The 15150-nt window shown below is 41.4% G+C and overlaps 1 protein-coding gene across 2 annotated transcripts in view; it reads left to right on the forward strand.

The window, feature by feature from the left end:
• Positions 1–15150, forward strand: part of rab24 (RAB24, member RAS oncogene family) — a 32296-nt gene that overhangs the window by 4699 nt on the left and 12447 nt on the right. For both annotated transcript variants that reach the window (XM_052013900.1, XM_052013901.1), the window contains exon 2: positions 9624–9836. In XM_052013900.1, coding sequence (XP_051869860.1) covers positions 9720–9836 — 117 coding nt within the window. In that variant the 5' untranslated portion in view covers positions 9624–9719. The remainder of the gene's footprint in view (positions 1–9623; positions 9837–15150) is intronic.

Genomic DNA, 15150 nt, shown 5'->3' on the forward strand with positions numbered 1-15150 from the left:
TGACTATATCGTTGCTCAAGCTAGCGACTGCAGACGTATCTATTAGCCAGTCTGTGAAGGGTACCAATGACCGTTGAACTGATCATTGCCAAATATGCTCTATTATCTCCATCAACCTGATCCCAAAGCATCAATGTCAAGTGTGTCCACAAGAAGGTCAATGTTGAAGCAGTCAAAGACCCCTCACAAGTAGCTCTTCTTGGACAGTGCCTCATGGCTGACAGGAGCCATGGAGTGTCAACAGCACACGACTGCCCTGAAATTCACTATAATTGACATCTGTGGAGAGACTTGCTTTTCTACCAAGAAGAACTAGGACTGGTGTGATGAGAATGACCATGAGATCAGGAACTTAATTAACCACAAATGTAAGATGTTGCTGGATTGGAAGTCCCTCCATTTCTCAAAATAAAACTAACAGACACCTGAAGGCGGGGAACTAGCAGAAAACCGTGACCTAATGGGCAGAAGTTAGGTGAAAGGAGCACAAAAGGCTTAGCAACTTGCTGATAGTCGTGACATGCGTAGTTGTTCAGACCTCTCAAGGTGATCAACAGCTCAAGTACCTCTGGCCTCACCCACTGTGTTAAGAGGAGTAATCGAGACTCCTATTTGGAGACTTGGATTTGATTGATAGATCAATCATTGCAGATTGTGGATGGAAGGCCAAAGGTTAATGAATTGACGTTTTGTGGATGTAGGTAGTTTAGTGAGACCTTTTTCTGGGGAAGGGTGGTGTTGGATCTAACAAATCAGAGGAAAGAAATTATAAAGAGGGGGAGATATTAAATGAGGGCTTATAAGGACCAGCAACAAAGTGAAATGAGTTCAAAATCACTGAAGAGAAATCACTGTAGTAATCAGTGGATGAAAGTAGTGAAGATATCTCAATATGGAAATTTTTATTCTTTTTGCTATAGGGATTTATGCAGAACTTGTGAAAGGGAGCCAAGCATGACAGGAGGTCAGGGAGGTGAAAAACAAAGTGAAAAAAGGCAGACAAAATAATGTGTTATCAGAGCAGCAGCTGATACATGTTTGCAAGTGGAGACAAGGAAATATAGTTGCATAGGCATAGTTATGTAGAAACTATTAGGATACATGTACTCTAGAAATGAATTGGGAATTGGAGAGAAAATAGCAGGGATCCCAGAGTTAAGGGCAGAGGTCCTGCCTTTGTGATAGTGTATCTGATGATAACATTGGTACAAGAGATAAAAGATAAATTCAGAATCGGGTTTATTAACACTGACTTGTATGTCATGAAATGTGTTGTTTTGCAGCAGCAGTAGAGTGCAAAGACATAAAATTACTATAAATTACAAAATAAATAAATAGTGCAAAAAAATGAGTTAGTGTTCATGGACCGTTCAGAAATCTGATGGCAGAGGGGAAGAAGTGGTTCCTAAATTGCTGAGTGTGGGTCTTCAGGCTCCTGTACTTCCGTTGGCAATAATAATAATTGATGGTAGTAACGAGAAGAGGATATGTCCTGAATGGTGAGGGTCCTTAGTGATGGATGCTGCTTTCCTGAGGCACCGCCTCTTGAAGATGTCCTCGATGGTGGGGAGAGTTGTGCCCATGATGGAGCTGGCTGAGTCTACAACCCTCTGCAGCCTCCTGCAATGCTGTGCATTGGAGCCTCCGTACTAGGCTGTGATGCAACCAGTCAGAATGCTCTCCACCATACATCTATGGAAATTTGCAAGAGTCTGATAGAGATATGATAGAGTTCTGATTGAGATGAATTCCCATCTTCATACCAAGGACAATCTCTATCCTATTATGTGGTATTACAATCATGCTAAATTGAGTAGGCTCAGAAAAGATCTGGCAGCTCAAAACTGGATGATGTAGGTAGCGTGGAATCACATGGTGTATAGATGAACTGTTGTCAAAGCTCATAAGTCAAATGGGTGTAAGTAAAGTGGAGGATGCTGGTGTTGACTGCAGGCCAGTTTAAAACAAAATCAATGGGTTTGATTGAAGGACACCAGAAGATACAAAGCAGCTGTGAAGTGTAAGTTGAGCTGGAAACTGAAGCTTGGAACCAAGCAGTTCCAGAAGAATTGTTTGGACCAGATTCCCAGTCTCATACACACAACAGTGTGGTTTTCAGTTGAGTGAAAGTTCCTTTTAAATTCTAGCAATACAGCAGCTAAGACAAACCTCAGAATTACTGAACTAATTGGTTATTTGAGTAGTGAAATTTGTTGTTGATTGGTACCATGTGCAGGCTTCCACACAGGAAGAAGAGATATCAGAACTTTCATTATTATTACATGCAGCAATTTTAATAGCAAAGGGGAGAAAAAATTTCCTCTTTAGCCAAGGTGAATACTTTAGTGCCAAGAACAAGAATTGTAGATTTGGGACAGGAGTCTTTATTATAGTTAACTCTAGGTACTAATATAGTTAACAAAATTGCATTTATATCCCCTATCCAAATAATTGTGCCTTTTTAGAAACCTAAATTCTGTGAGTTTGAATCATTGTTTACAGTGTTGATTTAGTTACCTGGTGGAAATTGCCAAATGTTTACTTACAGTAATATTGTAAAGAAACCTCAACTGAGGATCGCAGTCCAACACCAATTGAGGAGAGATGTCTTGGGAGTTGCAAATAGGGAAGAAATATTGGGAAGAGTTAATAAATGGAAAGCCAGAGTATCACAGATTTTGAGGGGGAAAGATTCTTTTAAATAAGTAACAGTAATCTATAGCAAATGTAAAATCTGTCTTTTGGGATTTTTTTTCCCCAAATCCAAAGACGTTCCAAAATATCTTTCTCACACACCACTGTTTTCCTCTCCCTCTCCCTCCTGAGAGATTTGGTTAAGATCCTTCTGGTTCTGCTGTGTTGTACAGCCCAATGTCTAGCTTCAAAACAAAGGAAGACTTGTTGTATTAATCTGTGGAGCATAATGAGATTTCAGTACTTATGGGCAAAATAGAAATGTACAGGAACTGAATCGAGTAAGCAGTTTCTAAAAAGGCACAATTATTTGGAGTAGGGGATATAAATGAGATTTTGTTAACTATATTTAATATGGCATGGAGAGATTAAGCAGACTAGTCCTCTGCTCTCTGGAATTTAGAAGAATGACAGGCAATCTCATTAAAATGTACCATGTTCTGAGGAGTCTTAACAGGGTAAATGTGGAGTTAATATTTCTTTGGCAGAGGTGTTTAGAACCAGTGGTCTCAAAGTAAGAAGTTGGCCTTTCAGAAAGAGTTGAGAAGAAATTCCTTCACTCTGAGGGTGCCACATCTTTGGAATTCTCTATTGAAGAGGGCAATGGAGATTTAAATGCTGAGAACATTGAAGATAGAAATTGATAATTTTTAAGGAAATCAAGGAATTACAGAGTTAGTGCAGGAAAAAGATCAAAATGACCTGATTGAATTGGGGAGCAGGAGCCGAATGGGTTGCCCTTGCTTTTATGTTTAATGTAATGTTGTTATGTGCAGAGTTCTCCCGTGCTCCAGTAAGTTACTGTTTACTTTTGGTCCTCTATAGCATGCAGAGCCCAATCTCTTCATTTGGGGTGGATGGAGCTGAATGGGCTTCTCATTTTTCTCTTTTTAGAGCCTTGTTTACAGAATATCTGCAGGAAAACATTTCAATGGTTTTCTATGAGAAAGATTTATTCAAAGTACATTTCCCTGCTTGGAGTGATCAAAACTGATAGATTTTCAGCCAATGAGGAAAGGGTATGTTAATGAGGAACTATTGCTAACTGTAGGTATAATTTATTACTCACAATGCAGTATGAAAGAGACACACAGTATACTTTGACATTTTGGATGGAAGGGCTGATGGTTACACATAGTTTCAAAACACATTGTATAACATGTATATTGCTTGTAATGCTTTTATCTAGCTTCATGAGATTTATCCTTATATAATGGTTGTGGTTTGCATCTGCATGTGTGCAAAGTTAGAAATAAGGTTGAGCAAAAAGGGTCACGTTAAATAATACTGTCAGCAACTATATCTTTTAACAGTTGTAAGAACGATTGCCATCAGAACAAATATATTTATTACATTGAGCCTCTGCTTATCAGTTTGTTTGAACTAACCAGTCAGGAGAAGTTAATTCTCATCCTATTTTGGATTTAATGATATCTTATAGTGCAAGATCAATTTTACACTGTAAAATACCATTAATTGAGATCACCAAGATCACTAGTTGGCAGGGGGGTGGAAACCAGGGCACCAGGTAGGAAAGTGGAGGGATTTAGAGGAAGGAGATGTCATAACCAGTAAGTCTGCAAGGAAGGATGGGCAGGAGCAAGGTAATAGACACAATGGGACGGACAGGTTGAAGTATGTTTATTTTAATGCTAGGAGTATTAAGGGTAAGGGGATGGACGATTGATCAGTTCGTAGAACTATGATGTTCTGGCCATTACAGAAACTGAGAGAGGGACAGGACTGGACGCCTAATGTTCCAGGGGTTTTGGTGTTTTAGAAGAGATAGAGGGAGGAAAAAGGGTTGTGGGTGGGGGAAGTTGCACTAATAATCAGGGACAACATCAGAGCTGCACTGAAAGGCACAATGGAGGACTCATCCTCTGAGTCTATATGGGTAGAACTCAAAAATAAGAAAGGTGCAATCACTCTGATGGGATTATACTACAGACCCCCTGGTAGTCACCGGGGAATTGAGGAGTACCTGTGCAGGCTGATTGGGGAAATGTGCAAAAACAACAGGGTTGTTGTCATAGGTGACTTTAACTTCCCTAATATAGACTTGGACCTCCTTCTTGCAAGAAGTTTAGATGGCAGAGAATTTTTGTGCATCCAAGAGGGTTTCTTAAATCAGTATGTACATAGTCCAACTAAGGAGGGGCCATACTGGGCTTGGTATTGGGAAATGAACCTATCCAGGTGACTGACCTTTCATGGGCGAATATTTAGGAAGCAGTGATCAAAACTCCTTAAGTTTTAAGATAGCTATGGATAAGTATGGACCTTGCGGGATAGTATTAAATTGGGGCAGGGCAAATTACGAGAATATTAGACAAGAACAAGGGACAGTAATTAGGCTGTTTTTGGCCTGCCACATCTTACATGGAGGGTGTTTAAAGACCAACTGCAACAGAGTACAGGTTCAGGTATGTTCCAGTAAGAAGCAAGGACAAGGATAACAAGGTAAGGGAACCTTGGATTATGAGAGAGGTAGTGAATTTAGTCAAAAAGAAAAAAAGCATATGTAAGGCTTAGAAAGCTAGAAAAGAACTCAAGAAGGGAACTGAGAGAGCCAGGAGGGGCCATGATGAGTCCTTGGCAAATAGGATTAAAGAGAATCCTAAGGTATTCTATTTGTATATCAAGAGAAGAGGATAACTAGGGAGAGGATAGAACCACTCAAGGCTAAAGGACCGAACATGTGCTTGGAGGTGGAGGACGTGGGCAAGGTCCTAAATGAGTACTTTGCATTGTATCTACCAAGGAGTAGGATGTGGAGGATGGTGAGATCAGTGTGGAATCTCCTGATATGCTAGGGCATTTTGAGATAAAGAAAAAGGTAGTGTTGGGTCTCTTGAAGAACGCTAAGGTAGATGAGTCCCTAGGGCCTGATGAGATATACCCCAGGTTATTGAGAGAGGCAAGAGACGGAATTGCTGGGGCCTCGACCAAGATCTTTGTGTCTAGCTTCTGACCTAGCCACAGGCAAGGTCCTGGAGGACTAGGGAGTAGCTAATGTTGTTCAAGAAGGCAAATGGGGATAATCCTAGTAGCTATAGACTGGTGAGTCTTGCATCAGTGGTAGGGAAGCTAATGGGGAGGATTCTTAGGGATGGGATTTATGACCATTTGGAAAACCATGTCAGCATGGCTTTGTGCAGGGCAAATCATGTCTTTTTTTTTGAGGAGGTAACGAAGGTGATTAATGGAGGTAGAGCTGTGGGTGTTGTCTACGTGGATTTTAGTAAGGCATTTGACAAGGTCTCTCATGGGAGGCTCATCCAGAAGATGAAGATGCATGGTATCCATGGTGACTTAGCTGTTTGGATTCAGAATTGGCTTGCCCATACAAGACAGAAGGTAGTGGTCAATAGGACTTATTCTGGCTGGAGGTCCGTGACTAGTGCTGTTCCACAGGAATTTGTACTAGGACCTCTGCTGTTTGTGACACATATAAGTGACTTGGATGAAAACATGGATGGGTGGATTAGTAAGTTTGCAGGCAATACATAGATTGGTGGTGTTGTGGATGGAGTTTAATTCAGATAAGTGTGGGGTGTTGTACTTTGGGAGATCCAATGTAAGGGGACAGTACACAGTTAATGGCAGGACTCTTTAACTGTGTTGATGTACAGAGGGATCTTGGGATCCAAGTCCATAGCTTCCTGAAAGTGGCTGGGTAGGTTGATAGGGTGGTAAAGATAACATATATTGCATGCTTCCCTTTATAAATTGAGGAATTTCCAAGAGTCAGGAAGTTATGTTGTAGCTTTATAAAACTATCGTTAGGCCACATTTGAAGTATTCCATTCAATTCTGGTCATCCCGTTATAAAAAGGATGTATTGCATCCCTAATTGCACTTGAGAAGGTGGTGGTGAACTACTGTAGTCCTTCTGGTGAAGGCACTCTGCCGGTGGTGTTGGATAGGGATTTCCAGGATTTAGTCCCAACCACAGTGAAGAAATATATTTACAGATCTAAATGGTGTGCAACCTGGAGGGGAATCTGCTGGTGCTTGTTCCCATGCACCTGAAGCCATTATAGTGTTTGGCTGAGGTCAAAGACGATTTGGGAGATACTATTGAAATTGATTAAGCAAGTAACTTTGTGTACTTTGTCAATGGTACATGCTGTATCCACTCTGTGCCAGTGGTTTGCATTGGTGGATAGGGTACTCATCGTGGACTGCTTTGTCCTGGAAGGTGACAACTCCTTGAGGTTTTGGAGCTGCACTTTATTACATGTGGAGTGTACTTTATTATATTCCTGACTCATGTTAAGAGGTCACTTGCTGAACAATATCCAGCTTCTGACCTGCTCTTTGTAGCCACAGCATTAATGTCGCTGGTCTGAATGAGCTTCTGGTAACCCTGAGGATATTGATGGTGAGGTACTGGATGACTGTAATGCTATTGAATGTCAAGGAGATAGTAATTTTTTTGGCACTTTTGTGGCTTGAATGTTTCATCACTTAACAGCCCTTGCTTAAATGTTACATATGTCCTTGCTGCGTGCAACCATAAATTGCTTTTTTTGTTGAGGAATTGTGAATTGGTACAGGTGGTTGATTGGGCTAACCATCACTTGATCTGCTTTATCTCCATCAACCTGAAACCAAAGTTATGGCATCAGCAGAAATGCTGCCGCAAGAAGATCGACGTTAAAGGTCTGAAGAACCCTGCAAGGAAAGCTCTTCTCAGTCGGTGCTTCACAGACAACTTGATAACCCCCGAGTAAAAGGAACTGCAGAGTGTTCACATTATCTTGACTAACTTGAAGTCTGCCAAAATTAGTTCCATTGAAGAGACTCCTGGCTTTTCTATCGGAAAGCATCAGGTATAGTTTGATGAGAATGACTAGGAAGGCCAGAAGCTTATTAATCATGAATGCAAGTTATGCAAGGTATTGGTGGACTGGAATCTCCTCCAAACTCACCTCAAGGAAAAAGAAGCAGCTCCTCAGGGAGCTGAAGGCTGAGGTCCCAAAAAAAACCCTAAAGAACAGATAACAATGGGAGGAGTGCCAGGAGATCCAGCAACTTGCTAATGATCACAACAGCACCGTCAAAACCCAAACACCCAAGAGCACACACCATTGAGAGCCAAGGACAAAGGAGAGCTTATTATAAAGAACTGTAAAGCAATCACTGCTTGTTTTTAAAGTGCTCTGGTCTTGAGGCTAGAGCCCTTGACTCCATTCCAAAGCAAACCATTTTGGTCCAATTTTGTTGTCGCCCTTGATTGATTAAAAAGTTGAAAAGGCCAAACATCAAATGAGAAACAACAAGGCCTGAGTACAGATGGGTATTCCTGCTGAAATTCCAAAACTTAGTGGAGAGGAATTTTAGTGGGACACATGCATCCTCTCTTCTAAGATATGGAACACCAGGTTAAGGTGGGGGACACCAGACAATCTGCAAGAAAGAAGGCAAATCCTACTGCATTACATAGGGTTCTCTCTCTTATCTGAATGGAGAAAATCAAGGGTCCTCAACTACCTCCTCCCAATGGCTGAACAGCTGGTCTCTAAATCCCTGAAGGACCTAGTTGCTAGGTTGGGTCTGTGGTAGATGATTCAACGATAATGAGGGATGGGTCTACATGACCCTGTCCTTGCTGATGTATCTGTTCATGATAGCATGGATGGAAGTAACCACTGCATAGTCCTTGTGGAAACAAATTCATCCACACCATTAGTGCACTGTAGCTGCTATGGGTATCATCTTAAAATGCACTGCAACACTCAGGTTACTCTGAGCACCTATCAAACCTGCAACTCTACCACAAAGGACAAGAGCAGCAGGCACATGGGAACATCACCACCTGCATGTTCCCCTCCAAATTGTACACCATCCTGACTTGGACATGGATCGCCATTCTTTTATCATCACTGGGTCTAAATCCTGGAGCTCCCTCCCCAAAAATGCTGGGGTCTATGTTGTTCAGAAGAATTGCCATTCAAGAAGGTGGTTCCAGCCAACAATATCTAAATTTTAAAAAGTGATTTAGAAAGATCCATGAGGACAGTGGGGAATCAAAATTGGGTTAGACTTTAGTGTAGTTCAGGCTCTATTGGTCTGTTTGTAGGAAAAACTGCTAATTGTAGTCAAGCATTGTAGCAATGAGGATGGGGGCTTTCTAATCTACAGCTCCAATCTGGATACCAGTCTAAATCCTGCATTCTGACTGTATAGGGTGAGCTTTTGGTCTTAATCAAGTTCTGCGACTATAAGTGTAAATGATGTGATCAGAGTCTGATTTTTATGCAAAATAAGATTGTGATCTCAATTCCATTGTTAATTCTGGGATGGGTTTCAGCACTGTGTACCAGTACTGTAACCAAAAGATGGCAAAAAGAAGCTTCCTTGAGATGAAGTGTATATTCTTAAAATATTCATAGTTGGCAGCCTTTTGGCTCTTCTTCCTATGTACTGTAGGTTAAGGGGGTATGCAGTGGCTATTGCAGATGTGTTATGGTTAGTGATTTCTGATAATAACTGATGATAAAGGTAATGTTAGATTAAGGAAAAACATGTTGAGGTAATTAAATGTATTGTGTTCTAAGTTTTTAATGAGTTAGACTTTATTTGTTTGAACAGACTATTTTTCTTGTCAAACCTCTGCTCCTTTTCTCTCTGAGGTAACCTTTGATTTGCAGAAAGAGGGAACTGATTTTGAAGGAATGTGGTTAAAAGCAAGAATTGTAGTTTCCTGTTAAAGTACGATAGTTGATACTTCCTCTCTTCATACTAGATTTCATGAATCTGTACTTAGTGCAGACAGTGAGAAAGTTAGTGAGAAAGACAGTGGAGGCAAAGCTGGAGTATGGTGTTGTAAATGTTATGGCTTGGGAGTCACCTGTTTACAGCATTGTTTCCTGTGCCTATTAAAGATGGTTCTAATTTAACTGTTCTGTTTCTTTCTCTAGGTGAAGCCATTCCTGTTGACGACTTTCCTGTTGTGAATGGTGAAAATAAGGTTCTACTATTACACCTAACACATTGCAGGCAGCAGAGGTCACAGAATGAGTGGACAGCGGGTTGATGTGAAGGTGGTAATGCTGGGAAAGGAGTTTGTAGGAAAAACTAGTCTGGTGGAGAGATACGTTCACAATCGTTTTCTCAATGGCCCATATCAGAATGTGAGTACGATTCAAACTAATGGGGTTTCAGACATTGTTCAATAGGGTGACATTACCCTGAGCATGCATCATTTGAATGATCCTATTTGTAATGTTTGGTTGATGAGACTGAATAAGTTCCCAGTGTGTAGCTGATTGGCATTTAAAGTTAAGTGGAGAATATTAGTAACTAAGTAATAGAATGGCTATTGAAAATGTGTACAAAGTGTAAAGTCACATACCCACTTAAACATTTAGAAAAATCTTACTGTAATGGAATTTGTGAACTTTAGAAGTATAATCTCACAAGGACGTTTCAGTAACAAATATTTTTTACATTGATATCATTTTATGTAAGCTTAACAGATTTGCATCTTGTTCCCTTCTACAGTACTTTAATATTTGTGTTATTACTCTAGTTAAAATAGCCAAATTTTCTTGGTTTTAATATTCTTATAACATGCTGTGAGTTATTGGTGACAACTTATCTGCCATTACAGAGAAGACTTTGCTATTCATCCACAATAATCTGATTTTGTAACAAATTGAGTCATTATGCTAAATTAAAAGAACAGATGGAAATATGGTCATAAACTGAGAAATATTATATGCATTTAATCACATCAACTGTTCATGCTTCCTCATTAAGTGACTCACTTAAATAGAAATAAATTCAGGAGTTCACAATGGGCATGTTTCTATGTAGACATGCTGCAATCAAGTTATTGAGGCTACGTTTAGTCTTTTGTTCCAATAGAATATCAGCTGCGGTATCAAATATTATACGAACGTGGAAATCCAAAAGTTGTGGTTAACTTTCTGTGGCAGTTTTACCTTGTAAAGTGAGGGAAAAACAACGGACTGTGGTGTTGCAGTAGTCTCTCACTAATAGTGGAGAATCTGCTCTAGGTTGGCCCTGATTTGGCTACTGCTTCCATATTCATATTGTTCGGGGGATAATTTTAATAGCTTTGTTTCCAAATGTTAATATATTCAGATTTGTTTTAGTTTTGGCTGGGTAAGCCAAGGATCGGGGTTTAGAAGTCTTTCAGGTTTGTTTTGTGGACTGATTCTGATGGGGTTCCTCCACATCCACAGACGTAGTCGCAGAAGGGTTTTTTGGCAGAGTTTTACCATAACTTGCAGGGATGACATCTCCTTGTGAATTCCTGTTGAGAGGTCTGAAGTAATAATGAGCTTCCTTTCTATGCCAGTGCCAAGTGCAGTCCTCCTGCTCCTTGCTACAAATTCTGGGCCATTATAATTAGCAATTTTTTAAACAATTATTTTCAATAATTGATGGATGGCAACGTGGTGCAGCAAATTTTCGTGGCACTTATACCCTGTGTATGTGTGCCTGTGACAACAATAAATATCATTTTACAAGTAGAACTGATCTCTTATAGCACCAGAGATCTGGGTTCAATCCCAACTTAAGGTGCTGTGTGCATGCAGTTTGCCCGTTTTTCCCCCTGTGATTGTGTGGGTTTTCTTAGGGTGCTCCAGTTTCCTCCCATATGCCAAAGACAGGTGGGTTGGTAGGGTAATTGGCCATTAAGTTTTCCCCTAGGTGAGTGCTAGATTCTGGGGGGAGAGGGGGAGGGGTTGTTGATAAAGTTTGGGAGAATAAAAAGCAGGATTGATGTGTAGGATGAATGTAAATGGATGGTTGATGGTTGGCATGGACGGTGGGCCGAAGGGCCCTTTCCATGCTGTATCTCTCTATGACTTCAATTATTCAAAGTTTATGTAGTATTTGTAGCTGAAAATTACCTAAACTGGTTCGTAGCAGCAGAATTAGACAAATTGTGATACTGGGCCAGTACCAGAGATGCATGGGATGCATGGTGACTTGGTTGTTTGGATTGCCCAGTGAAGACAGGGTAGTGGTCGATGGAATTTATTCTGGTTGGAGGTCTGTGACTCGTGTTCAGCAAGGATCTATACAAGGATCTGTTGTTTGTGATATATGACTTGGGTGAAAATGTGGATGAGTAGTTTCGTAAGTTTCACGGATGATACAAAGGTTGGTGTCATTGTGGATAGTGTAGAAGATTTGCCAAGGGATACAGCAAGATATTGATCAGTTACAGATATGGGAGAAGTGGCAGATGGAATTTAATCCGGCCAAGTGAGGTATTGCACTTTGGGAGATCAAATGTAAAGGGAAAGTACACAGTTAATGATAGGACCCTTGAGCATTGATGTACAGAGGGATCTTGGGGTCCAAGTCCATAGCTCCCTGAAACTCGCTGAATAAGTCAATAGGATGGCAAAGAAGGGCATGCATTTAAGGTGAGAGGGGGTAATTTCAAAGATGTGCAGGGCAATTTTATTTACTCAGAGTGTGGGTGCCTGAAACGCACTGCCGGGGTGGTTGTGGAGGCAAATACGATAGAGATGTTTAAGAGTCTCTTTGATTGACACATGAATATGCAGAGAATGGAGGGATATGGACATTGGTATTGGTTTATTATTGTCACTTGTACCAAGGTACAATGGAAAAACTTGTCTTGCATACCATTCATACAGATCAGTTCATTACACAGGGCATTGAGGTAGTACGGGGAAAGACAATAACAATACAGAGTGAAGTGTTACAGCTACAGGGAAGTGCATTGGAGGTAGACAATAAGGTGCAAAGTCATATCAAAGTAGATTGTGAGGTCAAGAGTCCATCTCATCATATAAGGGAACTGTTCCATAGTCTTACCACCATAGGATAGAAGCTGCCCTTGAGCCTGGTCGTATGTGCCCTCAGGCTCCTGTATCTTTTGCCTGATGGGAGAGGAGAGAAGAGAGAATGATCCGGGTGGGTGCGGTCTTTGATTATGTTGGTTGTTTCACCAAGGCAGCGAGAGGTATAGACAGTCCATGGAGGGGAGGCTGGTTTCCGTGATGCACTGGGCTGTGTCCACAACTATCTGCAGTTTCTTGTGGTCCTGGACAGAGCAGTTGCTATACCAAGGCGCTGGTGAGCTTTTTTGGCTGTGGCGTCTATGTGGTTGGACCAGGATAGGCTATTGGTGATGTTCACTCCTAGGAACTTGAAGCTCTCAACCCTCTCGACCTCTGCACCATTGATGTAGCCAGGTGCATGTAAACTACCCCCTTTCCTCAAGCCAATGACCAGCTCTTTTGTTTTGCTGACATCGAGGGAAAGGTTGTTGCCATGACACCATGTCACTAAGCTCTCTATCTCCTTGTACTCCAACTCATCATTATTTGAGATAAGGCCGACTACGGTGGTATCATCTGCAAACTTGTTGATGGAGTTAGAGCAGAATCTGGCCACTCAGTCATGAGTGTATAGGGAGTAGAGGGCTGAGGATGCAGCCTTGTGGGTCACCAGTGTTGAGAATAATCGTGCTGGAGGTGTTGCTGCCTATCCTCACTGATTGCGGTTTGTTGATCAGAAAATCAAAGAGTCAGTTGCAGAGGGAGGTGTTGGGTCCCAGGTCTTGAAGTTTGATGATGAGTTTACTTGGAAATATAGTATTGAAGGTGGAGCTGTAGTCAATAAACAATAGTCTAATGTAGGTGTCTTTACTGTTCAGATGCTCTAGAGGTGAGTGCAGGGCCAGGGAGATGGCATCCACTGTAGACCTGTTTCGGCAGTAGGCGAATTGCAGTGGGTCGAGGTTGTCTGGGAGGCTGGAGTTGATGCGTGCCATGACCAGCCTCTCAAAGCACTTCATGATGGTGGATGTCAGAGCCACAGGTCGGTAGTCATTAAGGCATGTTACCTTGTTCTTCTTGGGTTTCTTAGGTATTGTGTAGGCAGAAGGAATTAGTTTAGTTACGCATTTAATTAGATTGGCACAACATGGTGGGCCAAAGGGCCTGTTCCTGTGCTATACTGTTGTGTGTTCTAATAAAAATAATAGGATTAATGTACGATTAGTGTAAATGGGTGGTTGATGGTCGGCATGGACTCGGTGGGCCGAGGGCCTGTTTCCATTTGTATCTCTCTATGACACAATGACACTACCTCCATTTTCTTATGTCCTCTACAGCAGCAATCAACAAGTACAGCATCTGTGGTAATTCATCCAGCTAACTTATTTCTCCCCATCACGCTTCAATAGTATGTCAGGAAATTGTTGTATGGTATTAAGTAGATATTATTTGTGTTTTGTTTGCAAAGGTAATGGCTTAGAATCTGGTGCAGTACAGAGTCTGCTGTCTTTGGTATCCTAGAGGCTATGTTTACAATGGTGTACTCAGCATCAGCTCAGTCATGCATGAAATGTGATCTAATTAAGCAATGTGTTCATGTTAAAATTTGTCCCATCCTGCTACACTGATTGGCCTTGTCTGCTGGGATAGAATTACTATCTCTGCAAATTTTTGTAGCACTGGAAGATTGGATTGCGACAGTAGACAAGGTTACATTACCAGGATGAATTTGCCTTAATTCTGGATTCAGTTGTGGTGTAGTTTCAGTGCGAAATGTTTGTTAGATGTTGAAGGATTAATGGTAAAGCATGTCATTTTGAGCTTGAGAAACTTCACTTTTTTTTACATCTGTGTCTCTTGGTGTAGCCCCATATTCTGGGGGTAAGGGGGCTACAATCATTATGTTTAAATACAGTCTAGCATGTACTTCTGGAATTTCTGCTTGTTTACGCTAATAATATCAAAGCAAATTTGCAGAACTGGTGTAGAGGTTCAAGGAATTTTAGTTTTTGATGCAACTTATTTACATCTATTTACAACACTGTTTTCCACAATCTTTAGTGTATCGGTAGTAACATCTCCTCCTTGCTGACAATCAACACAGGCGCACCTCAAGGATCCATGCTTAGCCCACTGCTCTGCTCTACTCTGCACTCATGACTGTGTGACTAGGCACAGCTCAAACAACATCTATAAATTTGCCAGTGACACCACTGTTGGCAAAATCTCAGATGGCGATGAGGTGGTGTACAGGAGTGAGATAGATCGGTTAGTTGAGTGGTGTCGCAACAACAACCTCGCACTCAATGTCGGCAAGACCAAGGAAATGATTGTGGACTTCAGGAAGGGGAAGTCAGGAGAACACACACCAGTCCTCATTGTGGGGTCAGAGGTGGAAAGGGTGAGCAGCTTCAAGTTCCTGGACATCAACATCTCAGAGGATCTGTCTTGGGCCCAACACATTGATGCCGTCATGAAGAAGGCACACCAGTGGCTCTGCTTCATTAGGAATTTGAGGAGATTTGGTATGTCACCAAAGACTCTGGCAAATTTCTATAGATGTATGGTGGAGAGCATGCTGACTGGTTGCATCACCACCTGGTTTGAAGGCTCCAATATGCAGGATTGAGAGAGGCTGCAGAAGGTTGTAGACTTG

Source organism: Pristis pectinata, chromosome 4 (assembly GCF_009764475.1).
Source record: "Pristis pectinata isolate sPriPec2 chromosome 4, sPriPec2.1.pri, whole genome shotgun sequence".
In the NCBI taxonomy this organism is placed as follows: domain Eukaryota; kingdom Metazoa; phylum Chordata; class Chondrichthyes; order Rhinopristiformes; family Pristidae; genus Pristis; species Pristis pectinata.